The sequence below is a fragment of the Plecotus auritus genome, assembly GCF_963455305.1.
Source record: "Plecotus auritus genome assembly, chromosome: 2".
Lineage (NCBI taxonomy): Eukaryota > Metazoa > Chordata > Mammalia > Chiroptera > Vespertilionidae > Plecotus > Plecotus auritus.
This window is the reverse complement of record NC_137771.1, coordinates 122,127,794-122,153,614: the sequence shown is the minus strand read 5'-3', so window position 1 is coordinate 122,153,614 and position 25,821 is coordinate 122,127,794. Positions and strand designations below refer to the sequence as shown.

The window sequence follows — 25,821 nt, the reverse complement described above, 5'->3', positions numbered from 1 at the left end:
TTTTAAGACAATTCTCTTAAAAATACTAACGTATGTTATTAATATATTGTTAGGACATAAAAATTGCATTTAAGGAAGTTGAACCAATAAGGGGCCAGTTAGGAAACAAACCACACAATAATTTGAACAGGGAGAGTTTGATACAAAGAAATATTGACTAGTAACAGATGACTGGCTAGGAATGAAGAAGGAAAGTTATGATTGAAGCCCATTGGATGTGAGAGGTGCAGTGTTGGAGGCTGGGACACTTCTGCAAATTGCTCTTTTACGGGTCCTGGGGAGAAAGTGGTATAGAGCATATGCTTTATTAAACCTACATTATATAAGTGAATGGAGGAGTTTCTAGTAGTCAGTAGGGGGTATTATGTGTGTGTACTTAGTATAATCAAAAACTGTATTGTTTTTTGGGAATTGTTTGTGATACATATAGACTCTAGGAATTACATAGTATTCAGTTTGAAAGTTCTACTTAGAGCATGTTTATTTTGCTGTATTAATATAAGGGATTTTCATTGGCTTGCAAGTTAAATATGAAAATTTAAGTAAGGAAACTAAAGATGCATAAATATTTAATTAAACGAGAGAAATATATTAGGAATCAGTCAAATTATTAGCATAAAAACAAATTAAGTACATATTTTATTTAAACTTGCAGAGATCATAGTTTAAGGATATGATTTGATTCACAAAAGTTTTGTTTAACTACATGTTTTCCAGGATATAGCACTCTAAGCAAAGAAAAAAAAAAAGGGCTCTTAGACACAGACAGCAGTATGGTGATTGCCAGAGGGAAAGGAGGGTGGAGGGAGGTAGGAGAGTGTAAAGGGGGATAAATGGTGATGGAAGAAGACTTGACTTGGGGTGGTGAACACACAATATAATATATAGATGATGTATTATAGAATTGTATACCTGAATCCTATGTAATTTTAATAACCAATGTCACTCCAGTAACTTCAATAAAAAATAAAGAATCAAATAAAAGCACTCTAATTTTAAAAACATGCTGTTCCAAAAGATTTTGCAAATTGGTTTTTCGGAACTCAAAAAGCATGTTCCCATAGAAACCACTTTTCATGGTGTTGGGCTCTTACTTGGCCTGGAAATGTGTTTAATTCTGTATAACTGCTGTGTAACAATATTTTTTTTGGAAAAACACATTTAGAGTTCCTACTTACAATGCATTTCTTTTATCTGCTAGTTAATAGGGTTGGAGGATTCCATTGGGGCATGGCTGTCATGCAGATGTTAGATTAGTTGAAGGGTTGGGTGGAAAATAGGGATATGAATTTTGAGGTGAGGAAGAATGGAAACAAACATTTGTTGAGGACCAACTATATTCATTGCTCTTTGCTACTTATTCCCCATAAAGTATCTCATCACTTTATTTTTTAATTACATGAAAGCTTAAGAATGTTACTCTAGGGCTCTATAAAAGATAGGAAAGACTTTTTAAATTCAGAGTTTCTGACATTTCTAAGCCTAAATGTAAACAGTGAAGAATAAAAAGCATGCCTTCAGATTTATACACCCACAGAGGTATGCGATTAATTTAGCACTAAAATGCTGTTAACTTCCTAAAATGATTAAGCCTTGAGCCTGTGACAGTGGAAAATATAAGATACCCCAATCATTCATGGGATTATTACATAGATTATTTGTAATTGGAAATTTCAACAATACTATATAGATGGTATGCTTAACTTGAAGCAGGATTGACAGGAGCAGAGCTATGAAATGAAGCCTATGAAATGCTAGGTAGAATGTAGGAGAGGATAGAAAGATTGCTTATTAGTAAGTGGACCTGATTTATGTATGCTTGTTATTCCCATCTCCAATAATTAGCTAGTACCTCTTTCCTGTGGGTGAGATCAGGCCTTGTGATCTGACTTACGGTACTCCAGTTCACCTCTGCAGACTCTGCTATGTTCAATTTTCAATCAGTATTCATTGAGTGTTGTCCCGTGCCAGACACTGTACTAGTTACCAGGAATGCATCAATGAGTGAAATGGAGTCATTGTATATTATTATAATCTGTGGTGCCAGGAGAGCCTCTCACCTTGAGAAGGCAGCTGAATATACAAAAAAACAAAAACAAAAACAAAAAAACCCTTTGAATTAGAAAGCAGAACAATATTTTTAGACCCTGAATGACAGAGGAAAGAGGAAGACAAGTTTACACTACAGATAGATGTGGCATCCTTTAAGCCACAAGGGTTGTGCTATAGGAAAACTCAGAGGGGTCAGAGTATTAGATAAGAAGGAAAATGAAAGGTTTTGTTGTCCCCTTTAAGTTACAGATTTTTAAAAAAAAGCATATTTGGGAAGTAAAAGTTTTGTTTTTTGTGTGGTTTGGGTTTTGTTTATTGTTTGTTCTTTGCTTGTGTAGCTGGTTCTTTGCTTGTATAGCTGGTTGTCTAACAGGCTTCAGGCTTACAAAGAGCTACAGGGGGACATATGTACTTGAAATGATCTGTCAGTGAAGGTTGGGGATTTCTTGTTACTGTAAGAGATAACGTGAACTAGGGCAGTTTAGTGTTATCAGGTAGATGCAGAAGGTATTCACTAAAATAGATGTGTGTGTGGTTACATACCTTAATGGCAGTAGTATAATAGTATAATTAATTTTTTCATTGCTGGGTAATGTTGAAATATTTATCACTTAATGCCCAGCAGTGCTTTAATGCATATGATTCTGAAGTTTCAGAATGCCTTGGGATTTTCTGAAATTGTTTCCCCTTCTCCCCATCTTTTATTAGAAATTTTGAAAGCTTTCTCAGAGGTCATTGTAAGAGTTGCCTTTTTGTCTCCTGAAGATGGAAATCTTTGACTTTCTTTTCCTCTGCACTAAACCAAGTTTTATTTATATTTGGAAATTCAGTTAGAGGAACCAATGACTGATTTATGAATCATTCACCCCTAACTCAGAAAGCTTTCCTGCCTGGTAGTCAGTGGTGCATCACTTTTTTGTACCATTATCCAAACACTAGAAGCCAGGTGCACGAAATTTGTGCACGGGGGAGGTGGGGGGAATGTCCCTCAGCCTGGCCTGCACCCTCTTACAATCCAGGACTCCTCAGGTAGGGTCCCTAGGCCTGGCCGGCGATCAGGGCCTATTGGGGCTTTCCTTCCCCCGGCTGCCAGCAGCTGGCCCTGCCCCTGCCACTGCCACTGCTTACCATCTGTGTGGTGCTGCTCCCCTCCACCCCTGCAGCCAGTCGCCTCTGCAGGCGACAGGCGTGGGGTGTGATTGCTTGGCTGGCCTGGGCCTCCCTCTGCTGGGTGATAGCTGGCTTGTGGCCTGGGCCTACCTTTGTGGGTTGATGGATCGCCTCACAGAGGGAAGCCCCGCCCACCCGCCACAGTGCCGCCAGCCGGGTGGCCTGGGCCTCCCTCTCTGGAGCTCTGGGATCAATTGCCGCACAGAGGGTGGCCTGGGCCTCCCTCTTTGGGGTGCTCACGGAGTCTCTCCATTGATTGCCCTGCTGGCCGGTGGCCTGGGCCTCCCTCTTTGGGGTGATTGATCATGGAGCCCTCCCATCAATCGCCCTGCAGAGGCCCCCCTCGATCGCCCCTCAGAGGGTGGCCTGGGCCTCCCTCTGCACGGTGATTGTGGGGCGATGGCCCTGACCAGTCACATCGCACCCACCTTTGCTGGCCTGACGCCAGTGCGTGTCATAGCATGGTCGTCTGGAAGGTTGTCTGGACAGTCGTTTTGCTGTTTGGTTGTTCAGTCGATTTGCATATTACACTTTTATTATTATAGATTTTACATTAACAGAATAGTGGAATTTGGGGCTGAGGTTTCTTTTTTACTGAATCTTTAGTCTCCAAAATCAGATATAGAGAAGAGCAAATATGGAAAGAACGTAAGCTGTGGAATTCGAAAAAAACCTTATTCCTGACTCTGTACTTATTAATCTCTTGAAGGCTCTGTTAGCTATAAAATGAGAGTATCTTCCTAGAGGGTGTGTATGTATGCATGTGCACATATATTAAATGAGATTATATACTGGAAGCACTTAAAACAGTGTCTGGCATACAGAAAGAGCATAATAAGTGCTTGTTCTTTTTTTCCTTGGCCTAAGCCAGTGATCTTTTTTTGCATCCTCAAAAAAGTTATACCAGTGTTTAATATGTTGTAGTCTTCACTGAAACAAATCTGAAACAGACCCAATATTAGGTAGGGTTAACTGGGAAGGGAAAGAATTTCTGTGAAACCCTCTTATTCTTAATTCATATTAAAACTAAGGCCTTTTTTCCCCTGGTAGTACATACTACTATATTTTGCACATAGTAGGCACTTAAGGATGTCATCAAGCAGTAAAAATAACATTAAGGAGGGAATCTGAAGACCTGTATGTAGTCTTGGCTTCTTTGCTTATTGATTTTTATGTAAGCCACCGACTCTCTTTGAACATTGTATCTTGCCCTTCTTGGTCCAGGAATGTGACTGGGTTGCATCCACCTTATAGTAGACTAGAGGCCTGGTGCATGAAATTCGTGAAGGGTGGGGTGTCCCTCAGCATGGCCTATACCCTCTCCAATCTGGGACCCCTCGGGAGATGTACGACTGATTTAAACCGGAAGTCGGACATCCCTCTCACAATCCAGGACTGCTGGTTCCTAACCGCTTGCCTGCCTGCCTGCCTGATGGCCCCTAACCGTTCCCCTGGCAGCCTGATCATTCACAACTGCCCTCCCCTGCTGGCCTGACTGCCCCCTAACTGCTCCCCTGCCGGCCTGATTGATGCCTAACTGCTCCCCTGCTGGCCTGATTGCCCCCAACTGCCCTACCCTGCCAGCCCGATCACCTTCAACTGCCCTCCCCTTCCAGCCTGGTTGCCCCTAACTGCCCTCCCCTGCAGGCCTGGTCCCCCCCCAACTGCCCTCCCCTGGCGGCCTGGTTGCCCCCCAACTTCCCTCCCCTGCCACCCATCTTGTGGTGGCTATCTTGTGACGACCTGAGGGCGCCAACTTGTGGTGAAGTGAGGGCGTCACGCAAGGGTGCGAGGACCACCTAGGCTTTTATTAGTATAGACTAGAGGCCTGGTGCATGAAATTCATGCACTGGGGAGGGAGTGTCCCTCTGCCCAGCCTGCACCCTCTCCAATTTGGGATTGGGCCTAAACTGGCAGTCGGATAGCCCTCTCAAAATCTGGAACTGCTGGCTCCCAACCACTTGCCTGCCTGCCTGCCTGATTGCCCCCTAACCACTCCCCTGCCAGCCTGATCGATGCCTAACTGCTCCCCTGCCAGGCCAATTGCCCCCAGCTGCCCTCCCTGCTGGCCCGGTCGCCCCCAATTGCCTTCCCCTGCAGGCCTGGTCCCCCCCAGCTGCCCTCCCCTGCAGGCCTGGTCACCCCCAGCTGCCCTCCCCTGCACGCCTGGTCCCCCCCAGCTGCCCTCCCCTGCAGGCCTGGTCACCCCCAGCTGCCCTCCCCTGCAGGCCTGGTCACCCCCAACTGTCCTCCCCTGCAGGCCTGGTTGCCCCTAACTGCCCTCCCTTGCTGGCCTGATCGCCCACAACTGACCTCCCCTGCTGGCCTGATTGCTCACAACTGCCCTCCCCTGCTGGCCATCTTGTGACCACATGGGGGCGGCCATCTTGTGTGAGGGTGTAACGGTCAATTTGCATATCACCTCTTTATTATATAGGATAATAAATTCATACAAGGAAGACCTTGGAGCTCAGAAAGGGAGCTCTAGAAGTGGAAGTGGTTGGATCTTCCTTGGATCCAAATTACTAGTCAAGGAGGAGAAACTATATGCAGGACATTTTTTGTTGAGGATCAGGTGTATCAGAGACCGAAGGTTGGTAAATAAAAAAGGTGCAAACCTTGAAAGAAATACCAGGGTCTTAATCACAACAGAAATAGCAGCGACAAAAACATATAATTGCAGGAAATGAAGGTGCAGGTTTTCAAAGACAGAAGCACAAATGGACTATGCCAGTAACAACAGGGAAATCTTTACAAATGAGGTGGCTTCTATACCATAAATTTAGAATTCTTCTCATAACTCACCTCTTTTCATCTGTATCCCATATCTTGTTAACTTAGCTAAGCTTTTCTTTTTCCCACTTAGCCTTCTTCTCTACCCAGTGTTTTTCTTTCCATTGTTTCATTTTCAGTCAAAATTCATGAGATCAAGAACCATGCTAGAGCTATACCTAGACTATTTTTTATTTTTTTAGAATACTTAGCTGGCTTTATTGTGAAAGATGAACAAAACACTAAACCATAACAATATTTTGAAGATGTTGCTTTTCTTACAAAATGCTCAGTATTCTTATTGCACTCTGTATCAGTCAACTGTCACCGCAACAACCACTCCAAAAGTTAGTGGCATACCAAAATATTATTATCACTAGAGGCCCAGTGCACGAAATTTGTGCACGGGGGTGGGGGTGGGGGGAGGGTGTCCCTCAGCTCAGCCTGCAACCTCTCCAGTCTGGGATCCCTCGAGGGTTGTCCGGCTGCCCGTTTAGGCCCGATCCCACCGGTGGGATCGGGCCTAAATGGGCAGTCGGACATCCCTCTCACAATCCAGGACTGCTGGCTCCAAACCACTTGCCTGCCTGCCTACCTGATTGCCCCTAACCACTTCTGCCTGCTAGCCTGATCACCCCCTAACCACTCCCCTGCCAGCCTGATCGACACCTAACTGCCCTCCCCTGCCAGCCTGGTCACCCCTAACTGCCCTCCCCTGCCGGTCTGGTCACCCCTAACTGCCCTCCCCTGCTGGCCTGGTCGCCCCCAACTGCCCTCCCCTGCTGGTCTGGTCACCCCCAACTGCCCTCCCCTGCAGGCCTGTCCCCTCCAACTGCCCTCCCCTGCAGGCCTGTCCTCTCCAACTGCCCTCCCCTGCTGGCCTGGTCACCCCCAACTTCCCTCCCCTGCAGGCCTGGTCACCCCCAACTGCCCTCCCCTGCTGGCCTGCCCCCCTCCCCCCCCGCAACTGTCCTTCCCTGCAGGCCTGGTTGCCCCTAACTGCCCTCCCCTGCAGGCCTGGTTCCCCCCCAACTGCCCTCCCCTGCTGGCCTGATCGCCCACAATTGCCCTTTCCTTCCGGGCATCTTGTGGCAGCCATCTTGTGTCCACTGGGGGGCGGCCCTCTTTGACCACATGGGGGTGGCCATCTTGTGTGTTGGAGTGATGGTCAATTTGCATATTAACTCTTTATTATATAGGATGTTCACAGATTTTTAGATTGTTTGGATGGCTCTTTTCCATGTGTACCTTACTCTTCTGGGGTAACTGGGCTACTCAGTTCATGTTCTTCTGAGGAAGCTGCAAAAGTTCAAGAGGGCAAGTTCAACCCTGCAAGCACATTTTAAGTCCGCTTTCATGCTGTCTGCTAATATGTCGTTGGTCAAAGCATTCCACATGGCAAGCCCAGCCTCAGTGCAACAAGGAAATATAGCCTGTCTCTAGTGTGTGGAAGTGGAAAATGGCAGGTGGTGTGGTGGATACAGAGATGGGAGAAGTCTTGGAAGTCTAGCTTGGGCATTGTAAGCTTTTCTGGGCTTTATATTTGTGTTTATGTTTTACCTTGAAGTCATCAATGTGTATATATACTATTTTGAGTTTTATCACTTTAACTTGATGTGATTTTGCAATATACAGTTGTTTGCTTAACTCAGACTGTACTTCTAGGTCCATCTATATCAATATCATTTGAGATGCTTATTAACACAGTCTCTGGGTGGGGGGTGAGGCTTGGGAATGTTCATTATTAAACTTAATCAGGTCTTTTATTGAAGTTTAGACTTTCTTCCTGTGTGGACCTTTGCACTGTTTCCGTTTTTCCAGCATAATATGTAATAGCCAGCAACATTTGTACAGGTGACTAATTTTGGGGGTGCTTATTCAATAGTCTTTCCCTGATTCATGATTGATTAATTTGCATTTGAGGAAAATAATATTTGGAGTAAAGAAGGGAGTTTGGAGTGCTGGTGACGGTGAGATTGCAAACAAGGCTATAAAATCTTTTAAGTATTTTATGCTTACTAAAATAAAACATTGAGTTAGATAAGGAGAATTTCTGTAATATTTTTATACATCTTTAATTGTAATGTTGGGCTGTGGAATTGCTATTAGGGATAATTTTTAAAATGAAAGTGGAAAAGTTGATAGGTTTAAGGAGAATTTATTTTTCTCATATTTTAGCTTTATTAATCTGGCATTTCGATTCTTCAACAATTTTGATTCTTCATGGCATTTGATATAACCTTGTTTATGTGCTTTATTGTGTATGTATTGTTGGATATCCTTGGTTATTTTAGCTCTTTAGGAATTTTATAGCAATGAAAATTAATTGATGGCTTGGCAGATACTGTATATACAGCAGATACAATATACATTTTTTTTCTTTTTCCTTATAAACAGAACGCTATTTATTTTTAGAGCACCTTTTTGCCTAGCTGAAAAGTATATTCCCCAACCTCCTGTACAACTATGATTGGCCATGTGACTGAATGAGAAATGAGACTTTAAGTGGAATTTATTTGAATAAATAGGGTTTGTTAAAGAAGGCAGAATCATTTCACAGGCACCTTTTGTCCTTTGCTCTTTTCTTCATACTACCTAAAACTTGGACAGAATGCTGAAAGGGGAGACGTGGAGTAACCGACATTTGATGACTGTCACATAAAAGAATGTTTAGTGGGAAGACAGGAGGAGCTTAGATCTTGACATCCCATGCCATATACTTTTCAGATTTGGACTGCTTTCCTCCAGCTTACCTATATTAGGAAAAAGAGACATTTCAGTGTGTTGAAGCAACTATTTAAATGGGACTCTGTTAATGTAGTTAAATATAATTCCGAACTTATACTTGTGGTTTCCGTAAAACATATTTAGACTAGGTCAGTGGTTGGCAAACTCATTAGTCAACAGAGCGGCAAACTCGCGAGCCGCAGTTTGCCGACCGCTGGACTAGGTTATCTGAAACTTAACTTTAAAATTGCTTTTATTTTTTCATTTAATTTTGACATTTATTTAGGACTCATCTGAATGTATATACATTATGCATATTTAAATTATCAAGCATGTTTTGAAATGTGCATTTTCCAATACTGGCGTCAATAAATCTACATGCAGAGCATTAAAAAACTTATTTTGAAGTAATTTTAAATATAAAGTTGCAATATGAGTATGAAGAACTTTCATCGCTTTGTTTTTTTTAACCATTTGAGAGTAAGTTGCATGTTCCTTTACCACTTTAACACTTCAGGATCTGTTTCCTGAGAAAAAATGTATTTGATACAGTTATCAAGTTCAGCAATTTAATATTAATACAACATTGTTACTAAGCAGTCCATATTCCTATTTCTCCGGTTGTCCCAATAATATGCTGTAGAATTTAGCATGAGAAGCAATCTGATCTCACTTTATGTTTGGTGGTCATGCCTTTTTAGTCTTCCTTTAATCTGGAACCTCATCCTTTGTCTTTCTGTGTGAAGATAAATGTCTCTTAGTTTGGATTTGTCTGATGTTTCCTCAAGATTAGATTCAACTTGTTTATTTTGTGGCAGGAATATCACAGGTTGTATTGTCTTCTTGGTGTATCATATATCAGGAGGCACACAATATCATTTTATCCTATTAGGGGTAATATTAACTTCGATCATTTGATTCAGGTGATTTCTGTTAACTTTCTTCTTTATAATTACTTAATGCTTTAGAATTCCTAGGAAGAAGCTTAAAACTATGCTACTGTCCTGTTTCTCATTAAGCTTTCACCCAATATTTTAGCATGCATTGATGATTCTTGACTGAATTATTACTGAGATGAATGTAAAACATTTTCAAGAAAGATTTTATCAGATCCTTTTATTCATGGTGCTGTCTTGGGAACTTCTTTTAAGAAATACAGTTTTAGGGAGGAACATAGCTCTTAATTAGGATAGTTCAGAGAAGGATTTGATAGTGGGATCCTATCCATCTCCCTCCTTTTCTCTCCAATAGAGTATAATTACTGTATAGACCCAATAGCACATGAACAGGTTTGAAGCAAATGGGAGCAAAAGATGAATTCTATTTAGGATCGTTTATGACAGATTGGAGAATGAGATGATTCTCTTTTTTCCTCAAATAGATCTTAGGATTCCCATGATGTACTATACCTACATAAGTACATGGCCTGCCAAAGCATGTCTTTTTCAGACATTCCAGGTGCCTAGATGCTGGCTGACCCAAGAGGCAGGGAGGAATTCCCAGAACTGCCTGACTTCAGTTAGTAGGGCCATCACCTCCTTCAAGTAGCCCAGTGGATGCATTTTCCTTAGTTGTTCCTGGGTTTATCCATCATGCAGATCACTCCTTTTTATTTTGGGAGACATAAATGAGGTGGTGAAGACTAGCTAGAAACTTAATTCAGGAGCTCTTATTCTTGAGGAGTAAGGTAAAAATTCCCTTTTGGTGGAATCATGAGAATGGAGAAAGGTCCTCCCCATAGCATGGTTCATTCTTCCTAAAAGAGTGAAATTTGTTCAGTCTCAAGTTCTTTTTCATTCTAGTTTATTTTGCATTTTTCACCCCCCCCCCCCGCAAAGTCATTTATATTTTCATATTTCAGAGTATAATAATTTTGGTTTTCCCCCTCCTTTAGCATCAGCAGACGTTTTTGAATCAGCTGAGAGAAATCACTGGGATTAATGACACCCAGATACTACAGCAAGCCTTGAAGGTATGACCTCTGTTTTATGACATAGTTCATGTTAACCCCTTTTAGACCTACTGCCTACCATGTTTGAAAGTTGAGTTTTTTTGTTATGCCATGTGGTAGTAGTAGATATAAGAAGGAACTTTTATAAAATAAGAAACTTAACATAACATACTATAGTTTTGAGCATGTTAGCTTCAGCAGCCTAATGTTCCAAGATATCGTGGAGTGACAAATAACTCTCCATAAGAAACACTTTCATGGCAAAACGGAGAGGTGTGAATCCAGATGCAGATGGCTGGTTTTACTCAAGAGCCATGCAGAGTATAAATGGGGTGGAGAGTGGGTTGGGTTAGAGAAAGAGGAGGAGAGAAGAGTAGAAAATTAATAGAGCATCAAAAGCTTACTTTTTTTTTCCTTCCAACGAGAAATAGAATTTGGCTAACATTCAACTGATTGTACCTTATGAATATTCAACATCAAAACTGTTTAGTATATGCAACAAATAAAGTGCATGAGGCACCAGATGAGTCAGATCACATGGATACGTGCACTGAATAGATTAAGTGGCCTGGCCTGAGTGCCTCAGAGGTTGAACATCATCCCATGAACCAGGAGGTGGCTGGTTTGATTCCATGTCAGGGCACATGTCTGGGTTGTGGGCTTGATACCCAGTAGGGGGTGAGCAGGAGGCAACCAAACGATGTTGCTCTCTCTAAAATCAATAAAAACATATTAAAAAAAAGATCAGATGAAGGAAAGATGTTTAAGAATTAGAACTGCATTTTAAATTTACAGCGTTTGTGCCACTCTAGGCCTTCATACAACTTCAATCCTTTGGAACTTGCTCCATGAGGCAAAATTATGCAATTTTTTATTCTGAGCCCCAAATTCTTCATTTGTTTCTAGAAATAATTTATCATTTAGATGAGTGTAATTATAATCATCATAATGATAGTGATCATAGCACTTGTTAGGCACTTACAGTACTAGCTGCTATTCTAAATACTTCATGTGGATAACATCCTTCTAATAGCTCTATGAGGTAGGTATCATTTTCATCCCCTTTTAAAAGATTAGGAGACAGAGGTTAACGTGACTTGCTTAAGACCACATAGCTAATATGTGGAGGAGCTTAGAATAGGAACCAAGAAGCCTGGTTCCGAAGGTCCACACTGAACTTCTGCTTTACTAGAAGCTTTGCTTCAGCTTTTTCCCCATTAGAAAAATGATGAGACAGTACTGTTTAAAGCAGGGGTGGGCAAACTTTTTGACTCGAGGGCCACAATGGGTTCTTAAACTGGACCGGAGGGCCGGAACAAAAGCATGGATGGAGTGTTTGTGTGAACTAATATAAATTCAAAGTAAAGGAGCGGAGGGGAGAGCAAGAGAACCGGATAGAACAGCCGGATCCGGCCCGCGGGCCGTAGTTTGCCCACGGCTGGTTTAGAGCCTTAATGCATGGGTTATGAAGCCAATGTATGTATTTGGACAGGAAGCAAAAGTGTTGTACTCAGTTTTTATAATTATGACATTTGGATGATTGCCAGTTTTTTCTTTATTCTGATAACATGACCAAATCACCCTGTGTGTATTTTCAGACAGTGTCTTTCCCATTCTGTACCGCTGAGTGGGAGTATACACCATTATATTGTCAGGGCAAATCTAGGAAATTTTCTTTTTTAATTTGGGAAATATGTAGAACATGTTTAATTAAATAATAATTAATTAATTAAATTCTTGTCCACATTTTCTTTGAGGTAAGTTGTGTGACTTTAGATGTTTTTGTTTTAAACTTTTGATTCTGGTAAATAGTAGCTGGCATGGGGGTTGGGGGAGACACTGTGCTTAAACCTTAACTATTGCCCAATATAAATTTGTAAGATGTTTAATAATATCTCGACTCTCGCAGTTATAGACTGACAGGTAGTTTACTGTTGGGGGCCACAATGTTATTGATTGATTTCAGGACTTTTATTTTATTTTGAATATCTATCTTTAGCCCTCCAAAGTTAGTAAACTTTAGGTTGTGTAAATCCTGGTTGCAGTTTATTATTGTACAAGATAGTGTATGAAATGCACTTAGCACACTTCTAATAAATATTAGCCATTATTATTGCAAATTATTTTACAACTAGTTTACTTACCCAACTATAAAATATGTTACACCCATATTTTGGATGAATCATTCATTAAAGAATCTTATAATAATTGTGACAGATAAAGATTAAAGCAGTGGTGCTTTTCAAACTGCACCCTGACTTTTTCTCTCTTCACTAGCTACTAGAATTGGAGTGGAGTGCATTGGGGACTTCATTCTTCCATAGCTCAGGCCTCAGGTCTTGGAATCATCCTGATCTTTTTCTTTCTGTCAAACCCCCATCCCCCATATTTAATATGATAGAAAATGATGTTGGGCTCTGCTGCTGCCTTTTCTGTTCAATAATCTATTCTCAACAAACAGTAGAGCGGTCCTTTAAATGTGAAACCATACTAAGTCATTTCTGTCCAAATCACTCCACTGGCTTCCTGTTACATTCATGTGTGTGGGAAAGTTCCTAAGGCCTGCACAGCTTGCATGCTCTGGTTTTCTGTTACAAAGATAACTTCATTATTAACATCTGGATTTCTTAATGTTGTTTGAATTAGCTGCCATAGAACTACTGTTACATGTGTTAAGTGTACAGAGAATATAGAGATAAAACTGAGCAAGTCATTCTTTTGTTGTTTTAGAAATTCTTAGTTTCCTAGCATTGGCTTTTTTTTTTTTCTAAATTAACTGTAGAAAGAAGTTGTGTCTAGGTATGCTTTTGATGAGAATTATATAAACTTCATTAGTATGTATAGTTTGGGTGGGATCATCATCTTATTGAGCATTTCTGTCTAGGAGTTCTGAGTGTCTCTTCATACTATCAAGCTGCAGAATGTTTTACTATTTTCTTTCTACAAGTCTTTGACATTTGCTTAAGTTTGCCTATAGGCATGGATTCAGCATCCATATTAAAGGGAACATCTTCTATTGTCCTTGTTTACAGAAGTACTATTATAAATACTCATTTTTTACATTTTTATATAGCAAGCTCCAGAAAATGTTTTTTAGTTTGTTCATTGGTTTAGAAGTATAAGTTTGTGATTGACTTTTGTTAAGCAGATATGAAAGTAATGGAAAAGTAAGGAATTAGTAGTTATATAATTGATTTTTACACTGTATTAGTAGTTTTAATTAATAGAAACAGGAATTACAATTGATATAGTATACTTTGTTTACAGTGAATTTAGGGTACAAAATTAGAATCAACAATAATTTAAAATCTTTAAACAATTTTTGCTATTAGGTGTAGCGGTTAATAATGTGGATTTTTTTTAATAGGTGGAGTTACACATATGTTGATATATATGCCATTTGATATGTATGCTATTTTGTTGTATTGACAGCAAGCTTCAAAACTTCATATGTCAAATTTTCTGGAGGTGTTAACATCATAGATATTTTTACGCTTAAAAATGTCGAATTTTGTGCCAAAAAAAAAGCATTTGCGGGAAGTTTTAATTATTTTGAAGAAAAGTTATGCTGAAAGTTATTGTATACTTCAGGAAGCTTAAGGTGAACATGCTCCATCTCAAGATACTTGTGAACACTGGTTTAAACACTTTAAAAGTGATGATTTAGATGTGAAAGACAAAGAATGTCCAGGACAACTGAAAAAGTTTGAAGACCAACAATTACAAGCATTATTGGATGAAGATGTGTGTCAAACTCAGAAACAACTTGCAGAAAGATTAAACGTTGCTCAGCAAACAATTTCCGATAGTTTACAAACAATGAGAAAGATTTTAAAGGAAGGAAAATGGGTGCCACATCAACTGAACGAAAACCAAAAAGTCATCAGTAAAATGTTGCTTCAACGGCATGAAAGAAAGTCTTTTTGACATCGAATTGTGACTGGCAATGAAAAGTGGATTTATTTTGAGAATCCCAAATGAACAAAATCATGGGTTGATCCAGGTTAACCATCAACATCTACTGCAAGGCCAAATTGCTTCGGAAAGAAGACAATGCTTTGCGTTTAGTGTGACTAGGAAGGTGTGGTGTATTATGAGCTTCCAAAACCAGGTGAAACTGTTAATACTGATTGCTACTGACAACAAATAATCAATTTGAACCACGCTTTGATCGTGAAACGACCAGAATGTTCCAGAAGACACAGCAAAGTAATTTTGCTTCATGATGATGCAACATCACACACTTCAAAACCAGTTAAAGACACGTTAAAAAATCTTGCCTGGGAAGTATTAACCCACCCTCTGTATTCACCAGACCTTGCTCCTTCAGATTACCACTTGTTCTGATCAATGGCACACGCACTTTCTGAGCAGCAACTTCTTTCTACGAAGAAGTAGAAAATTGGGTCTCTGAATGGTTTGCCTCAAAACAAGAAAAGTTCTTTTGGGACGGTATCCACAAATTACCAGAAAGATGGGGAAATGTGTAGCTAGCGATGGACATTACTTTGAATAAAGCACTTTTGATGTTTCTCTTATCGTGTTTTCTTTGATTACAAAATCCGCCATTATTAACCGGTACACCTAGTATTAGTTGTTATGAAGAAGATTACATAAATCATGAGATGTATAGAAATAGTTCAAAATATTTGATGTTCTGTTCTTGATATTTGAAGGACAGTAATGGAAACTTGGAATTAGCAGTGGCTTTCCTGACTGCAAAGAATGCCAAGCCCCCTCAGCAGGAAGAGACAGCTTACTACCAAACTGCGCTTCCCGGCAATGACCGGTACATCAGTGTGGGGAGCCAGGCAGATGCAAGTGAGTTTACTTCTCCTTCTTAATATTGAATACGATGTAATGAAAAAACACCATGGGAACATATTCATTTGTTTAAGCAGAGGTGAAGGACAATAAAAGAGCTACTTTAAACTTGGTTCTTTTTAGTGTATGTGAAAGGAGCATATATACATATCAGCATTATATATTTTTTTTCCAGTTTAGGAGTAAAAGATATTTAAGTTATTTATCCTTTCATTGAGCATTTTACATAGTAATTATTGTTTGAAATAGGGAGTAGCTACATGTGTTACTCATTAAAGAAACAAATATTTCTAGAATTTTAAGTGGGAACAGTCATTTCTTTTATGGAATTTAAGTGTTGTAGTGGCCTTGATATTATTTTTGAAGATAAAATATTATTTCTGACTAGAGGCCCGGTGCATGAAATTTGTGCACCGGGGTGGGGGTGGTGTCCCTCAGCCCAGCCTGCACCCTCTCCAATCTGGGACCCCTAGAGGGAGGTCTGACTGCCAGTCGGAATTGGGCCTAAATGGGCAGTCGGAAATCCCTCTCACAATCCAGGACTGCTGGCTCCCAACCGCTTGCCTGCCTGCCTGCCTGATTGCCCCTAACTGCTTCTGCCTGCCAGCCTGATCACCCCCTAACTACTCTGCTTTCAGCCTGATCGATGCCTAACTGCTCCCCTGCCGGCCCGATTGCCCCTAACTGCCCTTCCCTGTAGGCCTGGTCGCCCCCAACAGCCTTCCCCTGCTAACCCAGTCACCCCTAACTTCCCTCCCTTGACAGCCTGGTTGCCCCTAACTCCCCTCACCTGCTGGCCTGGTCCCCCCAACTGCCCTCCCCTGCAGGTCTGGTCCCCCCCAAGTGCCCTCCCCTGTAGGCCTGGTCACCCCCAACTGCCCTCCTCTGCAGGCCTGGGTCCCCCCCAACTTCCCTCCCCTGCCAGCCTCGTGGCCCCCAACTGCCCTCCCCTGCAGGCCTGATCGCCCACAACTTCCCTCCCCTGGTGGCCATCTTTGACCACATGGGGGTGGCCATCTTGTGTGTTGGAGTGGTGGTCAATTTGCATGTTACCTCTTTATTATATAGGATTACTGATAGGTTTACCATTTAAAAGACTTTACCTCAACTCTTGTCCTTCCCCAAACAAAAGCGTTTGGGAAAAGATTTATTACCATGTAATAAAATAAACACACATATGCACACCCAGACACAAATACACATATACATATGGAAAATTTTTCATGGGATACTAAGCTTTCTTTAGAGCAGTGGTCGGCAAACTGTGGCTCGCAAGCCGCATGCGGCTTTTTTGCGAGCCGCAGTTTGCCGCTCTGTTGACTAATGAGTTTGCTGACCACTGACCTAGACTCTCCGATTCCAATAATTACGGGCTGTTGTTTCTTGTGATTAAGCCCCTGTCCCAGTGGTCGGCAAACTCATTAGTCAACAGAGCAGCAAACCGCGGCTCACGAGCCGCATGTGGCTCACGAGCTGCAGTTTGCCGACCACTGCTTTAGAGTATCAATATGTTTATATTACAAGGAGTTTTTTTTAAATATGAACATTTACCTTCTATAAAATGTAGGTATTTATTTTTATGCATTTTGGACCTGAGAAGTTTGATTATTAACTTGTATTTGAAGAGAATTTCTGATTTTATTTATAGACTTTCTTTAAGTTAGACAGCAATTAGGAAGAACCCATCCGCATAGATGTTTATAGCTATTGATTGGCATTAAATACTGCTTAATTCTTGTTAATAAAATATTTTCATTTCAAATTTTCAAGGTGATCTTTATATTTTTGCTTCACAAATTATCTTAGGTTAGCCAAAGCTGGAATACTCCTTTAGCACACAGATAATAGGTGTGGGAGAAGTTTTATACACATAAGACAGACTTTGCTTATGTCCAAGTTCAAAACACACTGTGTTTTGGCCTCTGTCTATATCTCTAAGTTCCTTTTCTCCTATTGTCCTCCTCTCACTTTGCACTGTCATGATACAGAATGGCTTGAAGTTCCCAGACCCCCAGTGCTACTTAATCTCTTTGTCTTTACATTTGCTGTTCCTTCTGTCTGGAGTCCCCTCTAGCCTTTACCTCCAGCTTCATTCCTTCTGGTGTAAGACTAAACTCAGGAGCTGCTGGTTCTGGGATGTTCCCCTGAAGTAAGTGCTTCTCTAGCAGCTAGACTCAAGCATACTTTTGTCTTAAAGAGTACTACTGTTTTATTTTCAAATTATTTGTGCCTTTCTTGCTTACCAAACTGGAAGCTTAACAGGGCAAGAGACCATTGATGTTCCCGGTACCATACAAGAATGTCATAGTGTCTCAAAAGTATTTGTTAAATTATTTTTAAATATATAAAAAGCTGTTTCAAAACCAATGAAAGGGAACAAGCTTGTTGCAAGAAAAAGAGAAAAAAAAGAGGTGATTAAAAAAGGTGAAAAAGGAGAAGTCCATAAATAAAGGAGGAATGAGTATAGGAGAATAACCTAACTTTTATGGTTCTGAGACTTGGGGGGAAAACAAAATTAGGTAGAAAAGGGAAAAATAGAATGATTTTGATTGAAGGCAACTGCTTAAAGTGAAGGAAACAGGGAATTGACTAAACATGGTTGAGGGTTCTTGTTGAATGGATAAAAGATTTAGAATGAGAGCTGAGAATTCTTAATATAGATGGTAGACTTTGTGACATGAGATATCATATATAGGTATTCAGGGGAGGTAAGATTATAAGACTGTTATAAACAAAAGAAAATATCTTATTTGCTGTGAAAAGTCAGGAAATATTGTTTAAGGCAGATGTTAACACCTGTTCAAGATTTTAGACAAAGGAATAGTGAAATGTGGATAAAAAGAGATTTGAACAGGAGCTCTGAGGGAAAGGGCCACCTGATTTTATTTTTATTTATTTATTTTTAATAAGTTTTTATTTATTTTAGAGAGAGAGGAAGGGAGAGGCATAGAGAGATAGAAACATCGATGAGAGAGAAACATCCACTGCCTCCTGCATGCCCCTTACTGGGGATCTAGCCCCCAACCTGGGCATGTGCCCTGACTGGGAATAGAACCGGTGACCTCTTGGTTCATGGGTCGATGCTCAACCATTGAGCCACATGGTTTGGGCACAACCTGATTTTAGAAGACATAGGTCCCATTTTCTCATAAAGAAAATTTATTTGTGTGGCTCTTGAAAAATATCCACTAAATAATTTTACATTTCACTTGAAAGAAATGGTAGAGAAATGGACTTTCTGGTTTCATCTCAACTGATTTGACAGTTGTATTGAGCAAATTGCTTGCTGTTGTAGTTTCTTTCTTGATAAAATGTGCTGTCCTTCTACCCAGATGTTAATTCATATTTAATCATTCAATAATTTGGATAGCATGTTCATAAAGTTGGTTTGAGATTGAGAAGAAACTTTCTGAAATAGATGTGGTGACTGTATTATTAATAGTATCAAACTGAGGAATGTAGCTGAGGAGGTAACAGTAATTCTTTTCCATTTAACAAACTTGTGCCATATTTTATGAAGTTTTAAGAAGTACATCTGCTTTAGGAAAATAGTCTTGATTCAATGTTTAAATTCTGTAGTGTCGTAATAATTTTACGTGGTTTAAAACTGAGAAAGTAAAGAGATGTCATGCATTCAGCAGATTCTTTATATTATTGTGCTGTTATTGCTGAAAGAATCAAAATCTTTTGTGTATTTTAACTGGGAAAGAGTGGTAAAACATGTGGGTAGGAAAGAGAAATAATTAAAAATGAAAATGTATTTGAACACAGGCCACTACTGAAAAATCTGCGTTGAGTGCTTAGAGAATGTGTAGTGTTGAAGTGATCAGAGTGTTAGGAAGTTTTCTAGGGATTGCTCTAGATGCATGTCAAACTCAAAGGCTAACATGGGCCAGATAAACAAGGTTTAAGTTTACGTGGGCCACAAAAAAACAAAAGCTTTAATTTTCATAGAAACATAGGTTTATTTTGATAGAGACATGCTGAATACAAAGGACTGAAATAAATGAGTAATTGTTAACATAAAATAATAGAACATTTTAATAAAAATTAATATTTATTCTTGAGCATTAACTTACCAGACACTGAGTAACTGTACAAATTAATAAGTGTAAATCAAATAAACCTATTTTTCTTGTTCTCCGAAAGTGAAATATTTCCTGTTGCGTACACGGAACAAGTCAGTCCAAGACTAATGACGTGGCAATTGGCTGCTAAAATATTCGCTGCTAGTATTAGTGGAGAGAAATGGTGTGCCTTGTGCGTAAGGGAAATGAATGCAACACAATTATAGTAATCAGTCATTAGTGAACATTGTAGTTCGTTATTAATAATTATGTATAACAGGATATTGTAAAAATTAAGTTACAAAATTTTTACTAAAATGTTTCTTACATACCGTTATATTGGCTGGGCTGCAAATATATTGATTGTGGGCCACATGTGGCCTTTGGGCCGCGAGTTTGACATGCTTGTTCTAGATATAAAAACAGTTTTGAGCATTTTCTTTACTTTATGTGAAACACATTGTTACTTGAAAGTTGACCACAGTTTAACTTATTTCACTTATTTCTTTTAAAAATGGCAGGGGTTTTTATTTTTTAATTCCTTTTTTTTTAAGTATGTGTCTGTTACAACCAGAGCTAAAGCATAACCAAAGCCTTGCTAACTTTAAGTGTGTCATCTATAGCAATGTGTTCAAAACATCTATATTTTGAAATTAAAGTCTCTAATGCAAAATACATAAGATTCTTTGTTGATATAAGCTGGACTATAACCTTATAACTATGGGTCTCTTTTACAAGGAGTAAAATAACAATTTTTTACTGACTAGAAAAATTTAGCTTTTAGACTAATATCTTACTGGTATAGAAGTTATATTTGGGATTTGTGGGGAAATTTTTATTTATGCATACCAGGGTACATCAGATGGTAAAGTAAACCATTCCATTTGATTTGAAGAACACATATTTGTGAACCTTCATTTAATATTGAAGAAGTAATTACATTTTCAATAGTAGGACAATTGGGCTTTTTAGTGCATCTTTACCTTTCATTCTTGAAAGTAAAAGGAAACACTTCAAGGAAAGCTTGTACTCTGCATATCCAGAAATTATGAAGCAGTATACCTGGTGTCCTTATAATGCTTTGGTAGCATTCCAGACTGTAATTTAATGCTCTGTTGAATTCTGGGGAAAAGCCTACCAGAACGAGATGTACCACAATTGGGCTATTAAAGTATGGATCAAAAGATAAGAGGGATTTAGGTAGGTAATTTTAACACAGAAAGTAATGTTACATACTGGCTTAAGTTTTAGCGAACTTGGCATAACGCATTGGAATGAGTATTAAGTATTGAGAATGACCCTTCACAAATTTGGCATCAGTGTATCCCCTCCCCCAAAGAACTTGAATAATTTGTAAGGATTGTCTAGAAAGTGAGAAAAATGTTAAGGTTCTGTCCTAGAGCTCTGGTCTTGTTTCTATTGCTTGGTCAGCCTAAAAGTGATTTAAAGCACAAGTGATAAACAGATCCAAGTCTTGTGCTGTCATTCCTGCTGAGGGTAAGACACTTAAAATAAGCAGAGTAGGTTTCTGTTATTTGAACACTGACATTTTCCCCATGCCCCATGTTTGTCAAGTAAGTAACTGCAGATAGAAAAATACATGCAGTGAAAGTTAAATCTTTTTTTACATCAAGATTTCTAATATGTAAAACTGTTTCAGAGATTCACCAAAAATCCAGGTTAATCTTACAAATGAGATGCTACAGTTGTGTGAAGTTATTTGCAACTGATGAGATGCAATTAGGTTTGCATTCTGTTAGACATGCACTATAGGATGACTTGTATATTTTATGAATTTTCTTTAATTTTAGGCCAAAATTAAAGTCATGGTCTTTGCACTTTTTGTTGACTAATATAGAATGTTAACTTTAATTTTTTTCACAATCCATGTTGAAAACATAGTAAAATTGATGACAAAAATTATTTTTCTTATCAACGCTAACAATTTTAGCAGTTATTAAAAACAGAACAAGACCATTTAGAGCTGAACTGTTCAATATAGTCACAGGTAGCAACTTAAATTTAAATATAAATTAAATAATGTTAAAATTCTGTTTCTTTGTTGCACTAGACACATTTTAAATGCTCAGTAGTAGTCACATGTGACCAGTAGCTACTGTATTGGACAGGTAGTAGTGCAGATAATAGTACATTCCATTATCACAGAAGGTTGTATTGGGCATTACTGTTTTAGAGAGCTCTGTTCAGTAGTAGGAAGATTGGAAAAGTAGGGACATCTTAAGAGCTGACTGAGGGCAGAGGAGAATGGGAGAGTGGAGTGGCAAACAGTTTACATTGCTTTTAGGTCATCGCTTTTTTTAATATATTTTTATTGATTTCAGAGAAAAAGGGAGAGGGGGAGAGAGAGAGAAACATCAATGATGAGAGAGAATCATTGATTGGCTGCCTCCTGCATGCCCCCTACTGGGGATCAAGCCCACACCATGGACATGTGCCCTTGACCGAAATCGAACCTGGAACCCTTTAGTCCGCAGGCTGACGCTCTGTCCACTGATCCAAACCAGCTAGGGCTCATCTTCCTTTTAAGTATCCCTTTGACATGATACCCAATTGTGCTATTTGTCTTTTCACTTTCTAAAAAAAAAATTAGATGGATAAACCATACATCCCCAAGTCTTCTAATTAGTTCAATGAAGATGCCTTACTAATTTTTATCTATTCCAGAGTCTAGATATTGATTTTTATTTGTTTAACCAATATTTGTTGATTGTCAAATATGTATCAGATACTTGACTTTGTTAGGCTATTAAAAAACACAAGCAGTCTCAGTTTACATAGGGGGAAGACAGGCAGTAAACAATAAATAAATAATGTCAGGTAATAGTAAGTTCATGGAGAACATTAGAACAGGGTAAAGCAGGGGTGGGCAAACTTTTTGACTCGAGGGCCACAATGGGTTCTTAAACTGGACCGGAGGGCCGGAACAAAAGCATGGATGGAGTGTTTGTGTGAACTAATACAAATTCAAAGTAAAGGAGCGGAGGGGAGAGCAAGAGAACCCTCCGCTCTTTTGGCTCCGCGGGCCGGATAGAACAGCCCAATGGGCCGGATCCGGCCCACGGGCCGTAGTTTGCCCACGGCTGGGGTAAAGGGACTAGGGTGACTGGGATGCTGTTGTAGGTCAGGCATGGGATATGGTATTTTAGACACAGGGCCAGTCAGGGAGTATCTCTTGGATGAGGTCACATTTCATACAGATACCTGAGTGCAGTGAGGGAGTAGTGAGCCTTGTGGATGTCTGGGAAAGTACATCTCAGGCTAGGGCCTCAAGGCAAGAGTGGATTTGGCTCAGAAGATGAATAGCGAGGGCACAGTCATGATTGAAGCAGAGTAACTGAGGGTGAGGATGGTAGTATTCTCGTTTCCAATCTCCTGCTCACCATCCCTGTGTTCATATGTGCCTTTGTCTCTTTAAGGGCACTCATATCCTTCTGGTGGCCCAGTGTTTGTTTGTTTTTTTCTTTTTTACAGCTCTTCCTAATTTACCAAAACACCAATTAGTTTGCAGTTTTATCAGCTTTCATGTGCATTTTTTCCCCTTTGGTGGCTCCTGCCCTGGTACATATCCTCCTAGCTCAGGGGTGGGCAAACTTTTTGACTCGAGGGCCACAATGGGTTCTTAAACTGGACCGGAGGGCCGGAACAAAAGCATGGATGGAGTGTTTGTATGAGCTAATATAAATTCAAAGTAAAGGAGTGGAGGGGAGAGCAAGAGAACCGGATAGAACAGCCGGATCCGGCTCGAGGGCCGTAGTTTGCCCAAGGCTGTCCTAGCTAATAAAGAGGGAATATGCTAATTGACTGCCCTGCCCTCAAAGATGGCAGCACTCACAGTCAATAAGGAGGGAATATGCTAATTGACTGCTCTGCCCTCAAAGATGGCGGCGCCCACAGCCAATAAGGAGGGAGTATGCTAATTGCATGCCCTGCCCTCAAAGGTGGCGGCACCCACAACCACAAGATGGCAGTGCCCAGTCCCCTCAGCCCTGCTGGGGTGGTAGGCACGCGCCTGGCTCCAGAGTCCCCCAGTTCCCTCAGGCCCCCAGCAGCCCAGGGCTGTCCTAGGCGCTCAGGCCCCCAGCCGCCCAGGGCCGCCCGAGGCTTGCGCTGCCCAGCAGTGGCAGCAGCAGAGGTGTGATGGGGTGTCGCCTTCCCCTGATCGCTGGGTTGCCTCCCGCCCCTGAGGGCTCCTGGATTGTGAGAGGGGGCAGGCCGGGCTGAGGGACCCCCCCTCCCTTCTTGTGCATGCATTTTCATGCACCAGGCCTCTAGTTCTTAATATAACTCTTCTCAAACTCTTGTTCAGCACTTTAACTCCTAACTCCCAAAACAGAGTTCTTTCTACAAATATTACCCCCTGCCTAGAAATTTTTGCTGGTTGTAAATATAAATTTAGCTTATTAAAAAACAAGAAAAGTATTTTCCTTAGGTTTAGCCCTATGAAAAAAAGGAAAACAATGGAAAAACTTTTTTTCTTTTAAAATAAAAATCTTTATATATGTAGTTCAACTAGATTATGGGCTAAAGTGGCTTTGTGAACTAATGTAGATGTCTCATTGCCATCGAATATACTATTTTCATTGGGAAATGAATTATGAGTTTAATTGCATACACTTGAAGTGTGATTTATTGGTAAGTCGATGACTACCTATCTTTTGGAGGTAGCAAAGTGTTTGGTAGTTAAAGTTTTACTCAAATGGTAATTGTTTGGAAAGTGAAAGATTTATTAGGGTGAATATTATGTTTTGTTGTATATATTACTGACTTCGTGTGAAAATGTTTTAATTTGAGCAGAATTCAAAATTGGAGATTACTGTTTATAGGCTTTTGTAACGTGTGATTTTTCTACAGTGTTAATCAATTAACACTAACTGGCTTGTGCACCTGAATTGAGTTCAAATTACTAGAGGGAGGGGTAGTTAAAATAAAGTTTATTGTTTTACCAAGGTCCTCCCTTAGCACAGATATAAAATATTCATAATACTTTGGTATTTGGAGGGAACTGTTATAAAGACTAAATTGTTATAATTACTTTTGCCAATTAGAAATAGTTTACAGCCAAGCTTATTCCCTGTTCTTTTTTGTATGTTAGCATATAAAAACATCACAGAGGGCTAGTTTTTATTGTGAAATTGGTAGTTCATTACATGTTTTATGAAAGTCATCCTACTGAATCCGGAAAAAGAAGAAATTTAGGTTTAACTATTCACTTGAAAGAACATATTTTATTAATATCTGGTCTTACATGAGTAGATTATAATGGTCTTCTTTCAGGGTTGCCGTATTATTCTAAAATATCCTTTGGAAAGAAGCAGCTTTATTAAATAATGGGAATATAATGAAGACAATTATTGCAGTTATTTTGAAACTACAAATAATAAGTAAACCTTCTTTATTGCTTGAAGATGCCCAGGTTTTCAGTTGAAGGCCAATAGTTTCTGGTCAACCAGCCTTTCTAGCATTGACGATTACTATTGCTTATTTCTTTGTCTGCTCAGACTCAACACTTCTGACACCAGCTGTGTGAGTTTTCCTCACACGTGACCAATTCTCCAACATTAGCTGGGTGTCCTACAATTCAGTTTAATTCTGAGACTGTACCTGAAGTGAGGATCAGATGCCACAGGTTAAGGGTCCAGTCCCATAGACTGCCACCACTTTAGGAGCCATTCACAGGTAGTGAGTCCCCAAGTTACGCACACTGCTGTTCGACTTGGCTACAAATTGGGGGTTCTCACAACCATCTCCTCAAGTTTGATAACTTGCTAGATTGGCTCACAGACTCAGGGAAACACCATGTGTACTGGTTTATTATATAATAAAGGATATGATAAAGGATACAGATGAACTGTCAGTGAAGGCAAGGTCTAAAAGGGTCCCAGGCGCACAAGCTTCTGGTTTGTGGAGTTGGGGTGCTTCACCCTCCCAGCATGTGGATATGCTCCCCAACCCCAAAGCCCCCGAACCCTGTATTTAGTGATTTTTCTGAGGCTTCGTCAGGGAGGCATGATTGACTATTAACTTAATCTTCAGGCCTTCTCTTTTCCCTCTGGGGGCAAAGTTTCAAGCTTTTTATCTTGGCTTGGTCTTTCTGGTCATAAGTGCCCATCCTGAAGCTGTACAGGAGCTCACAAAGAGGCACCTCACTGGAACAAAGATGCTCCTGTCACCCAGGAAATTAATTCCAAGGGATTTAAGGGCTCTGTGTTAGGAACCAGGGTCAAAGACCAAATAGAA

At 40.1% G+C, this 25,821-nt stretch overlaps 1 protein-coding gene across 16 annotated transcripts in view; it reads left to right on the top strand.

Moving 5' to 3' along the window:
• Positions 1-25,821, top strand: part of USP25 (ubiquitin specific peptidase 25) — a 189,339-nt gene that overhangs the window by 18,237 nt on the left and 145,281 nt on the right. For 12 of the 16 annotated variants that reach the window (XR_013960013.1, XR_013960014.1, XR_013960015.1 and 9 more), the window contains exons 2-3: positions 10,616-10,693; positions 15,349-15,493. The exons of 1 other annotated variant lie outside the window; for it this stretch is intronic. Coding sequence is in view for 10 of the 15 variants with exons in the window: in XM_080657610.1 (XP_080513736.1) it covers positions 10,616-10,693; positions 15,349-15,493 (223 nt within the window). In the remaining 5 variants the exon portion in view is untranslated. The remainder of the gene's footprint in view (positions 1-10,615; positions 10,694-15,348; positions 15,494-25,821) is intronic. 3 more of the 16 variants (XM_080657609.1, XM_080657614.1, XM_080657608.1) reach the window with 2 other exon arrangements.